This window comes from Trichosurus vulpecula, chromosome 4 (assembly GCF_011100635.1).
Source record: "Trichosurus vulpecula isolate mTriVul1 chromosome 4, mTriVul1.pri, whole genome shotgun sequence".
Classification (NCBI taxonomy): domain Eukaryota; kingdom Metazoa; phylum Chordata; class Mammalia; order Diprotodontia; family Phalangeridae; genus Trichosurus; species Trichosurus vulpecula.
The window spans coordinates 65,720,068-65,745,030 of record NC_050576.1 but is presented as its reverse complement, the minus strand read 5'-3'; the positions used below and the strand labels follow the sequence as shown (position 1 = coordinate 65,745,030).

Genomic DNA, 24,963 nt, shown 5'->3' with positions numbered 1-24,963 from the left:
TTGTTCTCAATGTTTCTCAGAAGTACAAGGCATTTGTTTGTTTTTTAAGAAAATCAAACAAAAATCCTTTCCCAGCCTATGTTCCTGGCTTTGTTTAGCCCTAATCACATAAAAACACACATTTCATTTCTTATTCTTTCACTATTATTTGAAAGTTCTTAATTTTCTTCTGTTTAAACACTTTTCATAATGAATGTGCTGCTCAACCGTGGGTTCTGAGGAAGGAATGACTTGAATTTTTCCTTTTGGTTAAATATCCAATTATTTTCTCTGATTCTTTTGTTTTGTATCTTGCAGTTTTGTATGATATACATTTTTGGAAGGCGGCACCAATGTTCATTACTTTCTGGGACAATATGTTACAATTTTTCCTTTGATTTTTTTTAAAAACAAGGAATAACCTTATGTCATTCTTACTGTTCCTCCTTAAAATGTGAGCTTCATTTTTTTTATCTTGTTGCCTATTTATAGGCAAACATGTTGTTTAATATTGTCATTCTAAAGTCTGACTATATCTTTCTTGATGATTTGAACCTCAGGTTCCTTTCTCATACCAGTCTTCCCTTGCTTCTTGAATTTTTCATATAGTTTTTCACGGCATAGTAATAGCCCTTTATAATCATTTGTCACAATTTGTTTAAGAATTTCCTAATCAATGGGCAACTATTTCTATTTACGTTCTGTGCTACTACAAAAGTGATGCTTTGAAGATTTTGAGATAAAAATGGAAGGTTCTTTTTTTTGTTATTTACCTGCTTGGGATAAATACTGAGGATTGATTTTTAAATTCAATATCAATATATTGTCATATCATTAATACAAAGTCAGTATGTATTTTTAGTTACCTAAAATAGTTGATATTCAAAATGATGACCCTAAGGCACCATTAGATCCCAAAGTACTTAAAGAAGGATCAAAGATTAAAATGCATTCTGCATAGTTTTATTTTTAATGTATTTTATTGGATTCTAATTCATAGGATTGTAGAACTACAAATTTAGAAAGGACTTAGAGGTCCTACAATATTCCCTAGTAAGTAGTCACTAAATGGACTCATTCCATTTTGAACAATGCTAATTGTTAGGAATTTTCTCTTTATCCTGAGCTAGTCTTTCCATCCCTGTAGCATCTGTCCATTGTCCATAATTCTTCCCTCTGCTCCAGGTAGGCAAGGCCAATTTCTCTCCCACATGAAATGACTAGGGAGATCAAGAGATGCCACAATAACAAGATAAGTACATATCACCAAGAAACAGTGGCTTCAAGAATACTGTATGATAAACTTTTATGCCAGGATTACTATACAAGTAAATCAGAGGAATGATACTGACACAATATACCCTGATTTCAGCAAATAAAGGCTCTCATGATGTCTTTTAGATAATATCAAGAGATTTGGGCTAGAGGACAATGCACTGAATTCAGAAATAATTGAATGAATAGTACATTACAAACCCATAAAGTAATTATTATCACATTAAAACTTAGAGAGAGGGGGTAAGTAGATGGCACAGTAGATAGAGTGCCAGGTCTGGAGTCAGGAAGTTTCATCTTCCTGAATTCAGATCTGTCCTCAGACATTTCCTGGCTGTGTGACCCTAGGTAAGTCATTTAACCCTGTATACCTCAGTTTCCTCATCTGTAAGATGAACTAGAGAAGGAAATGGCAAATCCCTCCAGTGTCTGCCAAGAAAACCCCAAATGGGGTCACAAGGAGTCAGACACAACTGAAAATGACTGAACAACAACTAAAACCTAAAGAGAAGACTTTAACAGAATTCTCCAGGAATCTATGCTGTTCAACAACATTATCAATGACTTGAATGAAGGCATAGATAATATGCTTATCAAACTTGCAGGTGACACAAAAGTAGGAAGATTATGTTGGACAACAAAATCAGGATCCAAGGAATAAAGAAAGAGCCAAATCCATTTAACGTGACCTTTAAATGCCAGAGGGTCAGATTTGGAAGAGAACTTGAAGAAGCATTCCTTCCCCGCCATAACTGACCAGGGGTCCTGCAGACACACCCCTGGGACTGATACAGACACTCTCCACCTGTGGATGTTCTTCCTCATCTCAACCCCACATCTGTTAAGTGGTGACGTCATCCGTCACTCTGGGTTCTGCCTTCTGGAACCAAGAGAACAAGCAGAAAACTGCCTCACGGAGACAAGCTCTTCTCCCTCTTCCTCTTTACCATTCCCTTCATCGGTTGAGTCAAGAAGCGAATAAAGCCTGGAGACTTAGAGTCAGTAAGGCCTGAGTTCTAATCCTACCTCAGACAGTCCCCAGCTGTCTTGTCCCCTGCACAAGTCACTTACCATTCTCTGCCTCAGTTTTCTCATCTGTAAAATGGGGAATAATAATAGCACCTAATTGACAGGGTTATGGTGAGGATAAATAAAATGCGTAAAGCACTCTTCAAGCACTATATAAATGCTAGCTATTATTATCGTTATTATCCAAGTATCCTATTCCCAAATTCACACATTTAAATATATCATTTGGTACATTTCAAATTCCACCTCTTTAACTGAATGGATCACATCATACCCTAATTTACCATAGCCTCTGGCAAAATAAGCATGAATAGTAAAGGATAACGTTATACGAATACTCACTTCTTCCTAAGGCAGATTCTTACTTGTATAACGACTCTTGATTTGCTATGGAATTCTTATTTAATCAATACTGTACAGACTATACATTTATTCTTCAGAATGATAAGGACTCACAACAATTTTTTTGATTTGTATTCAATTCAATTAAACAACTATTCAACCTACTGTGTGCCAGAAACCGCCATTCAGAGAGGCAGAGAAGCCCAGGGAAGAACGGGTCCTACCTTCCAACAGGTGACATAGAGAAGCAATATGAGATCATAGAAAGAAAAGGCCATAGCTATAAGGTACTTCAAAGGCCGAGATAATCTAAGGAGGGAGACAAGTCAAGGCTTCCCAAAGTCATCGAGGAACCTCAGGAGTCTAAGAGGAGGAAGGGAGAAGGGGGTACGTTCCAGACGCGGGAAAAGTCTGTGAAGAGAGAGGGACAGGAGATGGAACAGCGAGCCGAGGAGACAGCTCGCGCATCAATTGGCCAAAACATAAAATAATCAAAGAGAAGAAACGAGTAATGCCTAGAAAGGTAGGTTGACGTTGGGTTTTCAATGGCTTTAAATGCCTGAGACGTATGAATTTTCCCCCCACATTCAGAAAGAAGCCACTGAAGGCTTCTGAGAATGGACGTGGCACGGTCAGTGCCACGCTTAAGGATGGTTAATTTGGCGACTTTGGCGGGACGGATTAAAGACCTGAAAGATTAACTAGGAACCTGGATAATAAGGAACTAAATCAGTATGGTACAGTATAAGTGGGGAAAGGACAACAGATATGAAAAATGCCTGCAAGTAAAATCAACGCCTGACAACCCAATGTTATCACCAACAGACAATTACTATGGCATAATAATGTCAGTTAGACAACACACAGTAAGGCAATAAAACATATGTGAATTGAGTACATATTTGATCATATGAATAGACTACATATTTCTAAGGTACAATTTTCAAAGAATATCATTCTTAACTATCAAATTTATGCCATTGCCAAAATTAAATGTATCTGGATATCATTGAATTGCATTCTTACGATAGGAAATTCAAGATGTCTATTTTTCCTAAGTATATCCCTTACTTTAATACTTAGCTGCATGTACCTCAACATTTGGGAGGTCTTTTTCTGGGTCTTCTAGTTGAACTGAAAAAGGAACAGTTTTGGAGAGGAATCTAGAAAACTGTTCAAAACACTTTGCATCAGAAATTCTCTATTCACAGGGACCCTTTTTGCTAAGAGCTGGGAAACAACCTGCACAATGTTCCAAGTAGTGTGTTGAGAACGGAAAAAGTACTTATCATTACCTGCTTTCGAAGTGACAAGCTGCAGAACGAGGGGTCGTCTTGTTACAATGCCTGACCCTCGAGGAAGAAAGTCCCTAAAGAAAAAGAATATATGTTAGGGCATTACAGAAATTGTGATTACCTAAAACCTCCATATCAATATCTCTAGCAACAGAATTCTTATCTTTTTTCCTTCCTTGTACCACATATAACTGAAAGGCAGGCAGGTAGGGTAGTATAGTGCAGAGAAGACTAGTGTAAGAGTCAGAAAGACCTGTGTTCTAGACCTGGGTAGACAGGGCCCTTCACCTCTCAAGACCCCATGAAATTTTAAGACTCTAATTTGCAGAAAATGCATCCATCTGCATTGACAGAGGAAGCTGTTCCCAACAAGAACTCTACACCAATGAATCACAGTCTGGTCAAAAAGAAGAACAACAGATCCCATCTAAGGAAAGTTTCTAGGTTCCCTCTGTCCAAAGCAATCAGAACTCTGCACTGTAATTTACTTCTATAATCACAACAACTAAATCCAGATAGCAGATGTTTCTATTTAACTAATATCATCAGAGAATGGGATATTCCAGTTCATTGTCCATACGGCAAAACGTATTACTGGTCACAGACTTAGGAAACAAAATGCACAGCATAGATGTCAGCATTTCACAATGCCTCAGGTCGTGACTCTGAACATGTTAACACTGTAAAGCAACATCGTTATAGGCAGTGCAGGAAATTGGGCTGGATTCGTGTTGTCATGCTCTGGAAGTTGCTTTTTACAAAATAAAAAATAACCCCACAACACTGGCTTCTTGCTTTTAATTTTGAGACGTTTTTTTTTTTTTGCAACAAAACCAGAGTCCAAGAGGATAGAGGAATCTAACTTGAGCTGTTCAGTTTTCTGAATTCTAGATAAATGGAATTTTATCGTGGTTAATATTTGTTGAATAGCATTATGTAATACACATGACAGCTAGACTGTAAAAATATTGTACAATTGTGTCTGCAGTACAGCATAAATTATTTAAGATTCTGCAAGGATAAATTGAAATTCAAGATGTACCTATGGCACAATATTCAGCACATTGAGCAGATTATGTACTTGAGTTTTTAGTTGGGATATTTAAAATCAAGGGACTTCATTCAAAGAGTATTTTACCTGAAGTAGCAGTCTATAATGTGCTCAGTGACACGATGGGTAATATAGTGACAGGGAGCAGAATATTCACAAGACACTCAGCGGATCTGCTTACAGCAGGATATAGTCAAAGAGATGGAATAAAGGGCCCAGGATCTAGGGCCAGGAGATGTGGGTTTAGTTCTGGCTTGGCCACTATCTGTGTTATCTAGAGCAAGACCTCTCTCCAGGACTCAGTGTCTTCTGTGAAATGAGAAGATTCAATTCATCAAGTGTTTATTACCCATGAACTACTTGCCAGGAATTGTGCCAGGTAGATGCAAAGACAAAAATGAGACAGTCCTTACTCTCAAGGACCTTACATTCTACTTGGTGGTGAAATAACGCATACACAATTAAGATGCAATGCTAAAAATTGGAGACTCAGTAAAAGCCTCAGAAGGTGGCCCTTTGATGAGTCTGGGGAGGAACAAACATTCCAGGAAGCAGGGGTGTACAAGGAAGCTATTGCAGATGCGGAGAACAAGATGTGAAAAGGCATAGGGTTGGGGGAAGGGGATGGTGATGTTCTGTGCAGAGAACGCAAAGTAAAACAATTTGGCTGGAATGTAGCATGTGTGAGGGTTAGTGAGGTTTAAGCATCCTGGAAAAAAACAGCTGGAACAAGAGGATGACATCCTTTAAAAGTCAAACAGAGACATTTTTACTGCACCCTGGATGCTATGGGGAACCACCGAAGCTTAGGTCTTGTTGTGTTTTATTTTGGGGTTTGGGGGGCATTTTAGGAAAATCAATTTCCCATCTGTGTAGCGGATGGATTGGATCAGGGAAAGATTTGACTCAGGGAGCACAATTAGGAGTACACTGAAATAGAAGAGAGGTGGTCAGGGCCTGCCTCAGCTGAGGTGGTCCTGAAGTGAGTGAAGAGAAAGAAAAGGATAAATGGGGAGATTTTGTGGCAGTAAAATTCATAAAAATTGGGAATTGATGGGATATGGAGAACAGGAATAAGAGAAGACAAAGATGATGCCAAGACTGCAAACCTGGTCAACTGGAAGGATAGTAGTGCTTTCAAAAGAAGTAGGAATGTTAAGAAGAGAGGTGCCCTTTGGGGGAGGGGAGATAATGAGTTCTATTTTGTGCATGTTAGATTTGAAATTTGTAAGGGACATCCAGGTAGAGATGTTTAACTGGTAGTTGGAGATGTGGAACTGGATATCTGAAAAGAAATGAAGACTGCACATGTAGATTCGGGAGTCATGTGAACATAAATGATAATTAAATCCATAGGAATTGATCTGAGCAACAATAGAGTGAATGTGCATAGAGAATAGTAAAGACATACCCATAGGGTATATACAGCCCCACCTAGGGAAAAGAACATGAATGATGGTCCTTCCAAGAAAACAAAAAAGTATGGGTCACACAGGTAGGAGTAGGCCAACAAGAGGGCTGGGTTACAAAAATCCAGAGAGAGAAGAGTGTCCAGACTGTGAAGGATGGTGGACAGTATCAAATGCTACAAAGAATAACTCATAAAAAGCCAGTATGTTCAGGAATAAAGTTATCATTGGTGACCTTAGAGAGTGATTTCAGTAAAAGTGATGGAGATGGAAGTGAGACGGTCAGGAGCTGAGAGCTGGGTGAAAGATAAAGAAATAGAAGCTATGGGCATAACTAGCTTTTTCCAGTAGCTCCTTTGCCCTTGTCAAATTCTATTTATTCTCCATTAGATGGTAAGCTCCTTGAAGGCAGAAATTGTGCTGTTTTTCAGCTTTGTACCCCTTTGCACATTGTAAACAATAAATATTTGTTGAATTTATTGAATTCCCACTGCTATCAACCTAGTTCAGGCCCTCCTTACCACTTGCCATGATTATGGCAATTTGCCTCCTAACTGATCTTGAATCAATCCTTCCCTCTACCAAAATTAAATAAAGAAATAATCTTAATGCACTGATCAAATCATGTTACTCTCCTTTTCAAAAGCTTATGGTGGCTCCACTGCAAGCACCATTTTTCCAACAAAGTAAAATGCAAATGAGCTGTCCATCTGTTATCCATGTGTTTACTCAGTGATAACGATAAGAATTGCTAACATTCACATAGCACCTTAAAGCTTGCAAAGCACTTTACATATATTACTTCATTTGATCCTAACAATCCTGTGAAATAGGTGCTATACCTTTTTACAGATGGGAAAACTGAGACTATAAGAGATGAAATGGCTTCCCACACAGCTAATAAATGTCTGAGGCAGGATTTGAACTCAAGTTACAGCATCCTATCTACTACACCACTAGCTGCCTCTAGTGAAATCCCTTAAAGGACTTTATGTGCTTAAATATGGATATATTGACATTTGCTCCAGATCAGTTATATTTACCATGGGTCTCTTCTCTGCATTATACTTTCCTTAATGACTGTAGTTAGTGCTCCAAGATTCACAATCATGAGATATTGCCAGAAGAACATTTGCATTGAAAAGATGGGTCTTTGCACCTGGGCACAGCCTGGGATCATTACAAGCAAGATACAATTTTGGAAGCATACTCCACTCCTTTCTGTTCCTCCTTTTCAGTTCTAAATCCAGCTCATTACACACATGCTAGAGCTATATATTGATTTACTATCACAGTCTACTACCTAATTGTAGAGCTTGATATGATCAGCACAAAAATCCAGTTAAAACAAGACCACATAGAAAACTAATGCAGTAGTGTTCAAATGGAGGATGCAATACAATCCATTGGAGGGAGCAAAGAAAATAATAGAACTGAGAAGAGGAGTAGAACAATTTAGAGAACTTGCAGCCAATACTTGTCTTTGTTATTCACTTTCCTGTTCCCTGTGCCCAATACAGGCTGCCCTGGACAGTCAGTCATGTGCATTCCTCTCCAGGAAGACTAGTAGACAGGCTATAATTTCATTTTTTAATTTTATTTATTTTATTCTAAACTTAAGAAATAAAACAAGCATTCCCATAACGTGGTAGAACAGGAAAAAAAGATGATCATACATGAAACTGCAAATTTATGTGTACAACTTGCTATTCCTTTTAAATATATAATGAAGTTATCATGTAACTTTTTTCAATCTTTCCTCCTGAGATTGCTACCATTAGACACAAACATGTATGTATGCATGTATGTATACATACACATATATATGTAAGTATGCATCTATGTAAATATATAAAACCATTTTATACATCTATTTATCAGTTCTTACTCTGGATGCAGATAATGTCTTCCTTCATATATAGTTAATTCGGATATTTGTAATAGTCAAAATGACATAATCACTCAAAGCTGTTCTTTAAACAATATTGTTGTTACTTATACAATGTTCTCTTGGTTCTACTCATTTCCCTCTTTCATTATTTCATGCAAGTCTATTGGGATGCTAATTCACTTTGGGTGGAACTGCGAACTGATTCAACCATTTTGGAGAGCAATCTGGAATAATGCCCAAAGAGTTATTAAACTGCCTATATCCTTTCACCCAGCAATACCACTACCAGGTCTGTTTCACAAGATGATTAGGGAAAAAGGAAAAGAACCTATATGTTCTAAAATATTTATAGCAGCTCTCTTTCTGGTGGCAAAGAATTGGAAACTGCGCAGATGCCCATCAATTGGGGAATGGCTGAATAGGTTGTGGTATATGATTGGGATGGAATACTACTGTGCTATAAGAACTTATGAGCTCGATGTTCTCAGACTCTAATTTCCCACACAGAAACTGTCCCCAACCATCCTTCCTTTCTCCCCACTACAACATTAGCAGCACACATCTTTTAAGTTCTGTAGACCAACTCTGCACAGCTTTTGCTTACCCATAGTAGGGTCAAGCTCAAACAGGCACAGGCAGACCCTGCTTTATGGGGAGTGGGGACCATTCCAGAGCCTTAACCTCAAGAAACGATCCATGGTATGTTTGTTCCAAAACCTGAGACAAAACAGAGGTATAGCACGAGGAATCTAAAAGCAGGGTGGTCCTCCATAGGACCTGTTAATCAGGCTGGCCCAGGATAAAGGCTAACCTTCCAGAGCCTGAGTACATTGCTGCCCACAGGGGCTCTTCTTCCTCTATCCCTAAGAGAAAAAGGGATCTCATGCAGAGCCTGAGCAGGCATAGCAGAATGACCAACCAGATACCACTATATCAGCAAATTAGGAGACCCATTTGCAAGGAAATCAGAGCCCACCCAAACATGCTGCCATCTGCCCTATTGAAGCTGATTTTCCCACATGACAAAGCCAACCTCTAGACACGGCATCTGTCCTCCAAAGACCATCCTCCCACTCCCTACCATCAGGAAAGATAGACATTAACCAGAAAAAATTGGTGGATAAATATCATGATGTGATGCACCTTTTCAGGTTGGATTTATTTATACACAATAGTGAGGTACCTTTTCAGCTTTGACAGCTATTAAATTCAAGTATTAAAATAAAATGAAGGAGAATAGAATCTTTGGATCACATACAGCGATCATAGTAGTAAACCAAGATCTTAAGAAATAATGAAGCATAATCACACTGTTCTCATTAAAAATAACAAAAAAAATTGGTTAGAGCCAAAAGATTTTGACACCATTAATAAATAAATAATATATAATATAATATATAAATGTATATTAATATAATATATAACATTATATTATACAATATATTATAAATATAAAATATAATGTATAAATAATATATAAGAAAAATAAATATATTTAATTCATTTTACCTCACCCTTTTTAATTTCTATTCTTTGTGCCTAGAATAGTAGCATACCCATATGCTATTATTATAATTAAGCATATGTCTATATTGAGGACACATACATAAAAATTGTTAACTGATCAGGGTACATGATTGAAAAAAGTTTATAGACCACTAAACTAAAAGATTATAGGTTCATAGAGTTAGACCTGGAAGGGACTTTTGAGGTCATTCCTCATTTAAGGAAATCAAGACCTAGAGCAGTTAAGTGCCTTCGCCCAAGATCACACAAGTAAAAAGTACCAGATGTAGGTCTTCTGTCTTGAAATCCAGAGGTCTTTCCAATATACCACACTGCTTTGATAGCCAAAAGAGCCAATGGAATCTCAGGCTACACTGGGAACCATAGAGCTTATGACAAGGTGATAGTTCCATTATATTCGATCATGTTCATTTCTGGGTGCCATATTTTAGGAAGGACAGTGATGAGCTGGAGGGCTTACAAAGGTATGTTACCAGGATAATAAAGAGGCCTGAGATCATACCATAAAATAATCTGTAGAAGGAAATGGGTATAAATATATTGGGGAAGACAAGACTTAGCAAGAGCAAGATATCTCTCATGTGGAAAGGGGATCAGACATGACCTCAAGGGGTATGTGGTCACACAATAAGACAATGGATCACAGATTCCCTCCACAATAGCTAATATGAGGTTTGTCTCCAATGCAACCAAACCTACTCTTAATCCATCAATTCCCAACATTACCTTACTCTGCCTCCTTCCATTGCTCAAGTTCTTAATCTCCACTTCACCCCTCTTAGCTTTCCATTGGAGGCACTGACCCCGCAGGGAAATTGTAACCTAACACTATTGAGGTACCCAGAGAATGAACCGAACAAGTGTAGTTAAGAATATCTCTGTGCCTCCCCAGCCCAAATATACTCACCCCCTGACACCGAGATCACCCCTCTGGCTGTAACAATGCCACAAGTTTCTCCCCACTGCAATCTGGTCTGCCAAAGTGGTTTCTGTCAAGCACAGGTCTGACTATAATCACTCTGTACTTAGCACACTCCTATTCCCATTGATCTAGGATCAGATATAAACTCCTCTACCTGCATTTTAGAATCTTCATGTCCTGATGCCAACCTGTCTTTCCAATCTTCTTGCTGTACCTCACATTCATAAAAAATAATCACAACTAAAATTTATTAAAAATGAAGAGGAAATTAAGTCATGGTGCCATCCATTGATCAGAACCACATAGAGAAGAATGGGTTTGTAATGAAAACTTTCTGCTAAAATGAAACCAGAGACAATTCACTTTTGGTATTTGGTTTGGGGTTTCTTTGGGGGTTTTTTGGTACTATCTATAGTGAATACCTGGGGTGTGTAGACAGAGTGCCAGGCCTGGAGTCAGGAAGACTCATCTTCATGAGTTCAAATCTGGCCTCAGGCATTTATTAGCTGTGTGACCCTGGGCAAGTCACTTAGCTCTGCCTCAGTTTCTCATCTGTAAAATGAGGTAGAGAAGGAAATGGCAAACCACTCCAGTATCTTTGACAAGAAAAACCCAAATAGTGTCTCAAAGAGTTGGACTGGAAAATGACTGAACCACAACAATGATGAATATCTACACACAGACAAACATGATTCTTCTAAAAAAGCTTTATGATTACTGAATGTCATTGCCTATTACTTGGTTGTTATAAATCTTTCAACTAAAATATTTTAAAAGGAAATTCATCTACTTGACTAGCTATATTAAGGAAATTACTGAAAAATAATTATTAACAAACAACTAGTATTTCAAAGTAAGTCTTATTTCCCCATAGACATAGAGGTTTTTAAAACATATTTAAGAAAAAGCATATTCAGTCTCATTGCTCTCACTAACATCAAAAAGATATTTTGTACCATTAATAACATTTTAAAAACTTTATTCCATCTTAATGTCATTTTTAACGTCCATTTTATATCAATATATATAATAAATTTCATGTATAAATTTTAATGCACATAATACACTAATATAATAGTATGCATAATTAATAAATGTGTATCTATTAGAGGTACGTGCTCAAAAATTTTTACTGATAGAGGTGAACAATCAAAAGAGTTTGAAGATGATTATTCTACATTCTTAAGGGGCCTTAACCAACTTGAAAACATTTTCTAACATCTAAAGTTTCTCCCTTTCAAGCCATGCTACACAATTTTGATAAATTGATCTTCCAGGAGTATAATCCTTTGCTCCAAAACCAGCAATGACTTCCCATTGCCTACCCAACTAACTATAAATGCTTTTACTTTCAAGACCTTTTATGCTCAGGTCCAAATCTATGCTCTTTGTAGTCTTACTTTCCCCTGCAGTTACGCACTAGCCTGTGCATTGTTCCTAGAACCAGCTACACTGTCCTACCCTCATGCCTTCACTATGGCATCCACATGAAGTACCCTCCTTTCCTATCTCTTCCTGTAAAAACCCCACTCATGATCCACAGAAAGTCCAGAAAGGACGGACCTTGGAGTGAATCCAAGACAAACAGCAGAGGAAAAAATGGCAGAGCTAGAGTTGAAGTCTATGTGGAAAGTGAAGAAGAAAAAGAAAATGACTCCAAAATTATAAACCTAGAGAGGGAAAATTATGAGCACAGTTTTTAGGTCTTCATTTGCCAATGAAATACCCACAGATAAAGAATTATATAGATCTTAATACTTTTTTAAAATAGTTCATTATGTAAATCATTAAAGTGTTCTCTTTTTAAGGAAGCTTTTAGGTACTTAAAACATTTGTAAAGTTTAGACCCATTTTTGCTTGCTACCTACAGTTTGCATTTGAGTGTGTAAGAGCAGAGCAGCCTATTTTCAACAAGATCAAAACAAGTCAGATGTCAACCATTTTAACCTATAGAGAGGCGTCAGTGCAAAATAATCATAGCAGCTCCTCGTTTATTTCTGTACTACAATGGAGTCAGGAAAGCTTTGTACTAAAGGCAAAAGAGTCAAGATTTCTCAAATTCCTCCCTATCTGGCACTTGAACCTAATCATCTTCACACACACACACCATGGAGCTACAGCAATAGAATCCTAACATTTAAAGATATTCCCAAACCTTATACCCAATGTTCCTTACATGCAAATGGGACTCAGGCGGGTACTTGTGAACTGAAAACATGGTCATAATAGTTTCCCTACTGGCTATTCTCTTTTAATGTGTTAGCTACCATTTCAACATTCTTAGAGGATGTACTTCACTTATATGCATTCAACACCAAAGCATTCAAACTGAATCTTTATTTTAAAATGTAATGATATCTTTCCATGCATTTATGGAAGTAGTCTCTCTTAATGAGCAGAATATTATCTTGTGTGGTAGAGGTGAAAAACGCCAACCCCTTGTTTCATCTTATCCTAATCTGAAATTGCCCAATGTGCCCCTACAGTAGCCAAGATCACATAAGCAATGAGGTCTTATTACTTGCTTCATTGAACAGCCTCACTATATGAGGGCCTAGGTTAAGCACATTTAGGTTTCTCCTACCCCTCTTTTAAAATAAAAGCTCTTTAACTCCAAATCTTCATATTAGTACAACATTTTATTCATTTCAAGGGAAGCAATGACATTAAATGACAGATACCTGGAAGAGGTAAGTAAATGTTGCTCAGCAAATTAATATTATATTGACATTTGCATCTGTGTATAAAGTATTAGTCACCCCTAGGGTATAAACTCAAGCCAGTACAATGTCTACATAGGAAAGGCACTAAATGGCCAAATCGTGTCCTCAATTTTCCTAGTGGTCAGTGAGGCAAGCATTGCCAAAAGCCTCTGAGTCTAGAGAGAGGTAAGGCCAATACCAATTTCAGAGGCTCACTCCCTACCTGGGGCCCTACAAGGCTGTTATGTTAAGACATAGCATTTCTGGGCTCTGATTCTTTGTGTTTGTTATTTTTTTTACTCTTAGGTGCAGTATTGGAGATGGCTATAACCTTGTGAGCTTTGAAGAATCAGAAAAGAAAGCCACCAGAGGTCCAGGAAAATGGAGTCCCTACCAGAGTTGGCCAGTAGCTGAGCTGGGCATGGAAACATGCTGTCCTGCAGCAAGGGAGCAACTTTTCCATCAGTTATTCCACCCTGGGGAGTGGACTACTTGGAGTGAATGCTTTTTAGCAGCCACTTTAAGTTTCAGTCCACTCTCTCCATGACCAAGGTAATACATAGGAAAATGTGCTCCAAGTTTGGTGAGCCTGTGTTTGTATTTATGTTCTTTCTCTATCTTCTCAGTAAATATCCCTTTAAAAGGCAAATTGACGCTAACTGGTTAAATTATATTGGGGCACTGATCACTGAGTCAAAGAAAACTATGAAGGAAATAACAATTGTAATTGGTGATGGATATTGGGGAGAACACACTAGAGTGAGGTTCAAGCCAATCACCTTAGAGAACATCACACCTCATCAAGCGTATCCCTAGGATTCTGAGGGGAAAACAAGGCCCACACAGCTCTTGGACCCCACCTGGATAGAGAGATTATGTCCAGAATCTCACCCAAGGTCATACCACTAGTAAATGTCAGAGATGGCCAGCACTCTAACCACTGCACCAGACTATCTTCTCTATCCAATTTGCTGTGTTGTCCCTGTTCCCCAATTTTCTCCTTTTGAGTCACATGAATTATACAATTTTAGTATACTATCACAGGGCACAAAATGCTAGTTTCAGGGTCAGGAAGATCTGGATTCAAGTCATGCCTCCAATATATATTGGCTTTGAGACCCTGGCCAAGTCCCTTAACCTCTCAGATAACTCTCTAGACTGTCAAATGTAAAACAATGGTTGATTTGTACAGGTAGAGAGGAGTTTCCTAAGCAGGAATCCCCTACAGTGCTAAAATCACAGGACCAGAGCAGTGCTTTAAAGTTTGAGAAACACTTTACAAATATTTCAGTTTATCCTCATGACGACTCTGGGAAGTAGGGGTAATTATTTCTATTTTGCAGATACACCTGAGGTAGATAAAGAGATGTGACTTGCTCAGGGTCACACAGCTAGTAAATTTCTGAGGCCAGATTTGAACTTGGGTCTTCCTGATGACAGGTCCAGTCCTCTATCCATTCTGCCACCTAGATGCCTCTAAGGACTTTACAAACTGTGTCCCACTTTCTTTTAAACTTTCACACATTCTAAGGTAGGATAGTCACTTTCACCAAAAGCTCTCATCATTTCTACTTTAGCAACCAATTCTTTCTGATTGGATCAGGACCAGAAGAGCAGTTTCCATCCCATTGGACCTTCTACCTGCTGAAGGAGGGGAGGTAACATGGTGCAATAGACAGGAAGCCGAATCTGGAGGCAGAGGACCTGAATTCAATCCCCAATCTGCCACTTTCTACCTGTGTGATTTTGATAAAGCCAAGTAACTTCCCAGGGTCTCACTTTCCTCATCTGAGGAACTGTGAAATTATATGAACTCTATGGTCCCTTCCAGATTCAAATCTATGATCCTAATATCACTGTGGTAGTTCTAGTGACTTTTAGCTACTCTGTTTTTGGCAGAAAAGAAGCTGCCACAAATGTCCAAACATTCCCTGTTCCTTGTCATTTACTATATAATGCCTCTATGCCAGGCCAGTGATCCATTTCCTAAACTCATCTATTTCTTCCTTTCGTCCAGGTTTTTTACAGTATGCACCAATGATAAATATCACTTTCAATTCTCACTCTTTGATCTCTACCCCAAAAGTCTCCCACCATGCTTGCCTCTCAGAGTTAAGTCTGACTGGGAATTCTGAGGCAACGGTTATCATTTGCAAATGACAAACTATAGAACGACAGAGTAAATGGAAAACAGTCTGCTTCCATGATCAGTAGAGGAAGAATTGAAGAACACCAGGACCCCCTAAAGTGTATTTAGGTAGGATGAGCAAGCCATCACCAGCCTAGGAAGAGAGAAAGCGCCAGTGCTATGCTTAGGCTACAAAAACATAAGCAATAAAACTGATCAAATGAAGCTTAATAACATGAAATAAAATAAGACTCTCAAAAGAGTGTCAGAAGGAATGCGGCTGGTAATTATTGAGCACATAAAATGTCCAGTTTTCAGGTAGGTGAATTATTCAAGGTTACAAACCTTCTTTATGTATCTTTAGCCCCTGAAGCTAGGGTTTCCAATATAATATGTAAATCTATGCTAATGAAAATATAAAATAGTGGTTTACTTTAGAACTAGGTGCCTAGGCTCTTACAAAAAGAAAAGCATGGGCAGCTAGGTGGTACAGTGAGTAGAGCACTGGCCCTGGACTTGGAAGGACCTGAGTTCAAATCCAACCTCAGACACTTGACACAATTACTAGCCGTGCGACCTTGGGCAAGTCACTTAACCCCAATTGCCCTGCCTTCCCCCCTGGGGAAAAAAAGCCTTCCCCAAAACAACTGAAACGCTAATGCTATTATTTACCTTTTCTAAAAGTCCTGCTCCCCACACATATAAACTTTTAAACAGCCTAGACCAGGAGTGGGGAACCTGCAACCTCAAGGCCACATGCCGCCTTCTAGGTCCTCAGGTGTGGCCTTTTAACTGAGTCCAAGTTTTACAGAACAAATCCTTTTATTAAGGGTATTTATTCTGTGAAGTTTGGATTTAGTCAAAAGATGGCACTTGAGGACCTAGAGGGCCATATATGGCCTTAGGGCCACAGGCTTCCCACCCCTGGGCTAGACTATTCTGTAGGTGCCTGTACCTCTACAATGCCTAGTCATGGATAATAATAAAGATAGTCCAATTTTGAGTAATACTTCTACTCTCTGGGTTTGTGTCAATATAAACAATAAAATACCTCTAAATACTACTTTTTTTCTTCCATAGTTATATCTAACTATGCTAGCACAAACCCTATAGAAATACTGCCACCCAGTCTTTTAAAATAATTATGACAATTTTAGTATGAAAATTACAAAAGACTCCCTTCTCCCACCCACCCTCAAAAGCACGGAGGCCATAGACTCCATATAATGAATACAATATTGAATACAACGTTAAAGTGGAACTGTGTGCACATTACTTCAGTCCCACAAATTTGCCAAGAATGCTTCTATAATTGGTAAAGGAAGAATTATGCCGAAATCAACTAATTTAATTGGACATTTTCCCCTGAACTAATTTATTATTCTTTGACAAATTTTACAAATACTAGAAACAATGATTTGTAAAGATTTGTAGGGGGTGATTTTTTTTAAATGCAGCTATCCAGAGAATGAAGAATTTCCTACCATCATCTAAAAACTTCATCAAGATCCTATTACAGCTATTCATCCTGGCACTAAGGTGCCTCTGGCTTCTCAAAGGTTATACTAGAAAGCACAAGTGCTGGGATGATCCTTCTAAGATGGAAAGCTTTCTAAGGCTGGTTTTATGGATTGTCTGTTGTCTAAGGACCAGCCAAGCTAAGGGCACAAAGTCTCATAGCCAGAAGGTTAGCCACAAGATGATGAAATTTTTGGTCACAAAATTTCATAAATATTATCTGCTAAGGCGTGAAAGTTGTAATCTGTTTCTTCAGAAGACTGTCTGCAAATCTTGAAATAATGAAATCTCTATTGTAGAAAGTAGCTGAAACTAGCATCTTTCCATTGAAAGCTATTATTTTAAGTCTTTCTGCAGATAACACTGTAGCTTCCTTTTTGACATGTAGACAAATTTCTTTTTCTACCTTTCTTCACAGATACTCAAAGTCTAAATATTTAATTTGTATGCAACCTAGGAGGTAGTTATACTAAATCAACTTAAAGATAAAGGGGTTTTAGAACTATACATTAATGAATAGAATTCATACTTCAACTTTTAATACTGCACCCTTCCCCACTAGAAAATAATGCCTTTCAATAATTTGGTGCTTTAATGTTTAATATTTCTGAATTGAATATCATTTAAGTGCTCACAAAGTCCACAAAACTTCACTTGCAAGCACTGTGCTAATAAAGCTAGTTATTAGCCGGACTCCTTGGCACAACACTCCCTTCTCTTCCATGAGCACTATTTGTACTCCTGGCTGTAATAAACCTTATAAATGCATACTGCTTATCAAAGAGAGCACTGGACAGGAATATGCAGCTAACTCAATCAAACTAGCTGCATGCTCTTGTATGCAAAAATTGGGAGGCAATTAATTTTAATGACAAGAGCACTGGAGCTGGAATCAGAGGGGACTTGAGTTCAAATCCTCATTTGAGGCAGCTAGGTGATATGGAGAATAGGACATCAGGCTAGGAGTCCAGAAGACCTGAGTTCAAGTCCAGCCTCAAACACTTATTAGCTGAATTCTATTTGCTTCAGTTCCTTCACCTACAAAATGGGGATAATAAGAGCAGGGTTGTTGTGAGGGTCAAATGAGATAATAGCTGTAAGGTTTTTGGTACAGTGCCTGGTACATAGAAAAAGCTATATAAATGTTAGCCATTTATTATTATTATTTACCACCAGCTCTTCTACCTGACATGTTTCCCCCAGGATAAGCTCATCACTAGAAGTCTCATCATCATGGAGATTGCTTCAGCTTTGGTATTCAATACCTCATCAGTATCCTCAGCTGCCTCTCTCCTGTGACTGGAGGAGGGAGCAAAAATTCCTTGCAGAGCCTTCTCGTATAGAAGGTTCAGAATTTTCCAGGCAACTCTTCATTTCCAATGAGTTGCTCTGCTTGGTTTCAACTCCACAAACATCATGGCCCCATATCAGGTATCCTCCAGAATCCCACCCTGACCTTTTCAGCTCCCTTACATGCATTATGTTCCCTCCCCCATTAGATTATAAGGTTCTTGAGGGCAGGGGCTGCATACACACACACACACACACACACACACACACACACACACACACACACATATATATATATATATATATATATATATATACATATATATATATATATATATATATGTCCCCAATGCTTAGCACAATGCCTGGCACATAGTAATCATTTAATAAATGCTTCTTGACAGACTGACTCAAGAAGTTCCATTCACTTCAAAGATCAATCATCTTAGCCATTCACATAGGAAAAACCAAATAATGGAAAACCACATAGTACTCGGATTATCACATACACTTAGTAAGTCAGCATATTGAGTTAGTTCATCAGTATGTATTTCTTAGATAGGTGTAAAAAATGGAAAATAAGTTAGGATAAAAATGAAGCAATCAGGTCAGATCAAATTTGGAAAACTGTGCAGACTTATATGTAACAGCAGTAACACAGTGAGCAGAATGTGAGGAGAAGGGATAGAAACTGGCCTGAGCTAAAGGCAGTTGTGATTGTTACTGCCTTTAGGGAGCCAGTCTCTTCTTTTGTCCTGGGCTTCAGGGCCACCAAGGGGCTTGGGAAGCATGTAGCATTGTGAGCTCTGACTCTGGGTACTGAGTACAGTCAGGAAGGCAGAAGTACCTCTACAAGGGAACCTAGCACTCAGGAGGAAGCTATTTCTCACTTCTCTGGCCACCCCACCTCTCACCCTCCCTACTGTTCTTTCCAGGGATTGGATCCCCACAGGATTCAAGAAGAAAATCTTCACTCCTAATGTCATTGAACAGAAGATTAAGAAAGAGCCAAAGGTAGAAATATCAGTCAAAAATAAATAAGAGAGGGAGATCAATATTGAAAGAAGAATGGGCATGTTTGGGCAAGGGTCCATCCAGAATTGATCCAATCCTACTGCATCACTAAGCATGGTACTGTCAAAATGAAGAAGACATTGGGTAACTAGGATAAGTTCACAAATGTAAAAGACTCTGACCTATTTCAAATTATCATCCTCAAAAAGGAAAAGCAGGAGACAGAAGAGGAAATGAAACCAAGCCTGAAAAATCTGGAGGATGATTTCACAGATGATCCAGAACTGAAAAATGATATTTAAAACAAACCGTGACCTCCTCAGGTTGGCTTTTTTAGGAAAAGGATGAAGAACTAGATGCCAAGCCCTGGCTGAGGAGTACCAAGGAAGAAGACATGGAGGCAGATGTGCCACTGCCTAAAGTCAAAGAGAAAGTCCAGGTTAAGGATGAGACAAAGGGATATGTCCCTTCTATACCAGTCAGAAAGGCTCCTGGACTTCCTCCCACATGTCTAGGGCAGCCCCTGGGGAGCTTAATTTTGCAAAGGAGGAAAAGCTTCTATTCCTGCAACTGCCTGACACACTTTCTAGTCAGACTCACATTCAGGACATGAAATCCCTCAAGACGCAACTTCGAGGAAAGGATGGGCAGATACTCACTATGAAGGAGAAGCATCAGAAAGCTAATATGATGGAAGAGAATGTATACACCATGGGTGACCTAACAAAATGTCAGGGGGGGAAAGTTGCTTATCTGAAAATTGGAAACAGTTCAGCATCTTCTAGGCAGGGTGACTACAACTGGCACTTCCTGCTCCTTTTTAGAGGAACTAATGTCTGTGAGCATCAGAGACAGCAAAATATGTGAAATGATGGATCTGGGCTATATGAGACACAAGCTTGTATGTTCCACTGATTTTGAATCCCTCTTAGATCACAAATAGCTGCAGCAAAGCCAGCAGACAAGAGAGCGACAGGGGCAACAATTTCCATTTACCCTATAATTTTCATTCCTGAATTCCCTTGGGAACCAGAAAACTGATCCAGCCACTCGTCACTGATGAACATCATATATTGTTATCCCCAGAAACCATAAGGGCCAAACTGACTTCTTCCCAGTTGGCAGTGAATGGCTCAGAGCCTCTGAAGAGAATGGAAATATTCACAACCCTGCTGCTGAAATCACTCTATTTATACTGTATATTTATGTCTTACCTTTTTGAATTAGCTATCCATGTGTCAAAAGCATATGCAGATTTAAATGGATCCATGAAAAATAAGACTAATTCTTTGGTTAAAATAAAAAGAAATTGTACAGTATTTTCACTGATACCAAACTGATCATTATTGCAAAAGTCCATCTTTTAAATACCAATACTCTTCTGCTGATACTATAACAAAAAAATGACAAAATATCTCAATCCCTGAAGATTTCAAATAGCAGGTGATCCAAAAGGTATTATTATCCCCATTTCACAGTTGAGGAAACTGAAGCAAAGGAAGGTTGTGACTTGCCTAGGATCACACAGCTAGCACGTGTCTGAGGTTGATTTTTGAATTCAGGTCTTCTGAACTCCACCCAGTGCTTTATTGATTACAACACCACTGCCTTGGTGTGAAAGGAAAGCACCCTAGGCATGAGAGACAGCTCATCTAAGACTGAGAAGCAGGAGTTGGAGAGTAATGTCAGAAAGCAGCAAATTTACCAGTTTGGGTCTCATACAACATACATGAGAGGAAGTAATATGAAATTAGCCTAGAAACATAGGCTGGAGTCAGACTGTGAAGGTCATTAAACGCTAAAGAGAGGTCTTTCTATTTTATCCTGGAGGCAATAGGGAACCAGTAAAGCTTCTTGAGCAGGAACGTGGTTGTATGAGAATTGTGTTATATCAGAATTGTGTTTTAGGACTGTCAGTTTAACATATATGTGGAGAATAGACTGGAAACAGGAGAAACTTGAAACAAAGAGACCAACTACCCTTCCTTTCACTGCCAAAGTTCTAGAAAGAGCAGCAAACACCCTTGTACTTTGCCTTCATCCTATCAATCTACTGAAACTTGTCTCCCCAAGGTCATATGTCCTTTCCTTACAGCCAAATTCAAATTCTGTACATATTTCTCCACCCTAAATTATCTCTAATCTTTGATATCACTGACTACTCCATTGTTTCCTTCTGAGGTACTCTCCTCCCTTGCCCTACGCACTGAATCTCCTGGTTTGCCTCCTAATTCCCAGCTATCTTTGTTTCCTTCTGTGGCTCTTCTCATTAACCTCTGAATGCTGATGTTTTCCAGGGCTCTATCTTCATTCCCCATTCTCTTCTTTATGTATATTCTCCCTTTTTTCAACCACATTCACGCCAACATCTTTTTCATCTCCACAAATTTGACTCCCATATCTTTATCTTCAACTCCTACCTTTATCATGAGCCTCAGGTTCTCATTTCAAATTGTCTATACAACATCTCTAAACAGACATCTGACTGATACCTCAAAACCAACATGTCTAAGACTGAGCACAGTACATTACGCCCAAAATTTGATCCTCCTTCTGATCCTTTTGTCAGTGGTACCACCATAAACCCAGTATCTATTATGTAAAACCTTGGCTGTATCTTTGATTCTCTTTTCCTTTACATCCCACATCCAATTTGTCATCAAGTCCTTTCCTTTATACCTCTGTATTCTCTCTCGAATCATCTCTATTTGCACTATTGGTACTCAAGAACAGGGCCCATTTCTAACCACTCTAGTGCTATCCTTTCCAAACCAGTCTTCCCATTTCTACTCCATATTTTATACTACTACCAGATTAATTTTCCCAAAATATAGAGCTGGTCAAGTCACTCCTCTGCTCAAACCTTTTCAGCAGCTCCTCATCACCAACTAAATAGAATATAAACTCCTCAGCCTGGGTCTCCACCATTTCGTTGCTGCCCTAATTTTCCAGCTTTACCTCATGCTACTGTTCAACTTCACAAAGCATGCTCTAGCCAAAATGAACTTCACATCATCCCCTGTACAGGTTCTGTCCTTTGCTCTCTCTCTATCTTAATTCATACTATTCCCTATTCTTGGAATGCCCATCCCTTCCAACTCCAGTGGTTGAAATATAACCCATTCTTCCAGGTCCTGTTCAGATACTATCCCTCCATGAACCCTTCCATCATTCCTGAGGCAGCAATGTTCCTTCCCTTCCTTAGGTCTCTATTTGGCATTTATCACCACAATTGTGCATTATGCTTCCCAATGTACATAAGATAACTCCCTCCCGAAGATATAACACAAAGCTGTGCACAGAATGAATAAATAAAATATTTATTGAGCACTTAATGTATACAAAGCACTGTGCTAAGTTTTGGGAAAACAAAGAGAAAAGTGAGATAGCCTGCTCTCAAGGAGCTCACATTCTAATGGTAGAGAGGAGGAGACAACAGATATAGAAGTCTCAGCTCCAAGTCACATGGAAAGGTCCCATGGTCCTTAGGGTACAAAGGCAGAACAAATAGTAATGACTCTTCTTTAATGTCACTTCCACTGAGAAAACCGTATTAGTTTCTCCATTCAACCATTTGACTCTAGGTTGGAAGCAGTGATATTCCAAAGACTCGTGGTTTCAGGTTACCCCCCCCCACCCCGGGCTAGGGATTCTGACCTAGGGAATCAGTCTCAAGGGAGATCATAGTCAAAGTGGTAGTGGTGATCTGAGCTACCTCCTCTCTCTCCCTTGGTATGTCTGACATTGTTGGGGATGGATGGCACCTTCTCCAAAGAGGCCAGTTTCCAATATGGTGACTGTGAGGGGTGGACTGGAAACAGGAGTTGGTCTGGGGGAATGTTTTCATTCCCAGGGCTCTTGTGCTTGCCCATTAGTGACAATTGGTTAACAGTTGGCGGTAGTGGTGATGAGGGAGATAGGCTCTTTCTTCATAATGATTTTTCCCTACAATGTTGGCTGCAGAGGTGGGGTCTGAGATGGATACAGTTATGGTGGTTTGGGGGACTCAGCTATTGAGTTCAGGGTTCTGGGCTGTTTCCATCAGTATCTGAGGGGAGATGGTTGTCAAGGTGATAGCAGTGGTTTGACTTGCCTGGCACATGCTGACTCCCATCTCATCCTCTCCACCTCTGAGGTGCTCTGCTGCTTCAAACAGGCTGGTTTACTTGCCCTGTGAGTGGCAGTTGATGATACATTGGGTAGCTGCTTAATAAATAACTTTTTTACTGAAGTGCCCAAATGCTTACAGTGAAATATAGAACCACTACCCCCTCCCAAATTAAGGATTTTTCTACTTGAAAACCAGAAATTATAAAAAAATTTGTGGAAATTTGTATCACAAAAAATTCAAAAAAGACCTATGTAAGAAGGTTCACAGAAATGTTTCTACCAATACAGATGGAACTCTTCTAAGATTTCCAGTTTCTTTCACTATTGCTTTTAAGGGTCTCAAAATAACACTTTGCACATGTACGCAGAATACTCTAGATACAAGACATTCATTAGAGTCAGTACTTGTAGTGAGCACACTTAGCCAAAATTCATCCTGACCCCCTTTCAATGTAATTCCATCCCTTATTTCTTGTTAACCTTCCCTCTGAATGCATTAGAACATGCATTTGTAAACACAAAATTTATGTAACTCCTGACTCCTCAGAAAGTTGGAGAAAAGATTAAAATTACAGGTGTTTCTGCAGATGTTTAATTTACAGCCTTAGTAAACCCATCTTTTCTTCTCTTCCAGAGTATGTATGTAATAGATAGATAGATATAAACTGGACCTATAATGATTTTAGCTTACTCTTGCTGTTGCTTCTCCACCTGAATTCACATTCCTATAAAGTAATAGATAATCACTACTTGTTGCTTCAGAGTGTTATTAAGAAACAAAAATAATGATAAAGAAATAACTGAGTTATGATCAATTGAATCTATTCTATCAAGTAGTACTAATAAATCAGAATATTTCAAAAGAGGACATTATGGCATTGCTCTTTCTTCTTGATAAAATAATCAAAAGATAAAGTGATACAATCATGTAATTTGTTACCCTCATTTCTTTGAACCAATTTGAACACGTTAATACTCATACGTTTAATTGAATACTTATTAATTAAACACCTTAAACACAGAATGTTTAAGATACTGAGGCAATAAATAGTAAAAATGAAAAACTTTATTTCTATAGAAATTATGATTTAGTGAGATACACATGCATGCACAAAAGCTCTAATATAGGCAGTAAGATAAAAATGCCAAGAAGTCCAGAAAAAGTCCTGTAAGTAATCTGAGGAGACAGAGAATGCATTTAGCTGGAAAATAAGGGACATGGACATGGATGAAGCAGCATCTAAAAGAGTAATATGACACATCTGTATATTTAGATGGAAAGACAGACCATGAGATAAAAAATAATTAGGAGGTTTTGCTTCCTAATAGTAAGAGAGTAAAATCCCAAAGAACAAAAGTTTTCAAGCAAAGATTAGATGACCACTTGTTTGGAATGTCCTAGAGGAAATTTGTGATTCAGATAAGAGCTTGGACTTGGTAACCTCTTAGATCCCTTTGAAGTATGAGACTCTAATTCTGAG

The 24,963-nt window shown here is 38.6% G+C and overlaps 1 protein-coding gene across 3 annotated transcripts in view; it reads right to left on the bottom strand.

The window, feature by feature from the left end:
* The window catches only part of DNM3 (dynamin 3), a 638,732-nt gene that overhangs the window by 527,978 nt on the left and 85,791 nt on the right, over positions 1-24,963 (bottom strand). For all 3 annotated transcript variants that reach the window (XM_036753297.1, XM_036753298.1, XM_036753299.1), the window contains exon 2: positions 3,921-3,994. In XM_036753297.1, the coding sequence (XP_036609192.1) occupies positions 3,921-3,994 (74 nt within the window). The remainder of the gene's footprint in view (positions 1-3,920; positions 3,995-24,963) is intronic.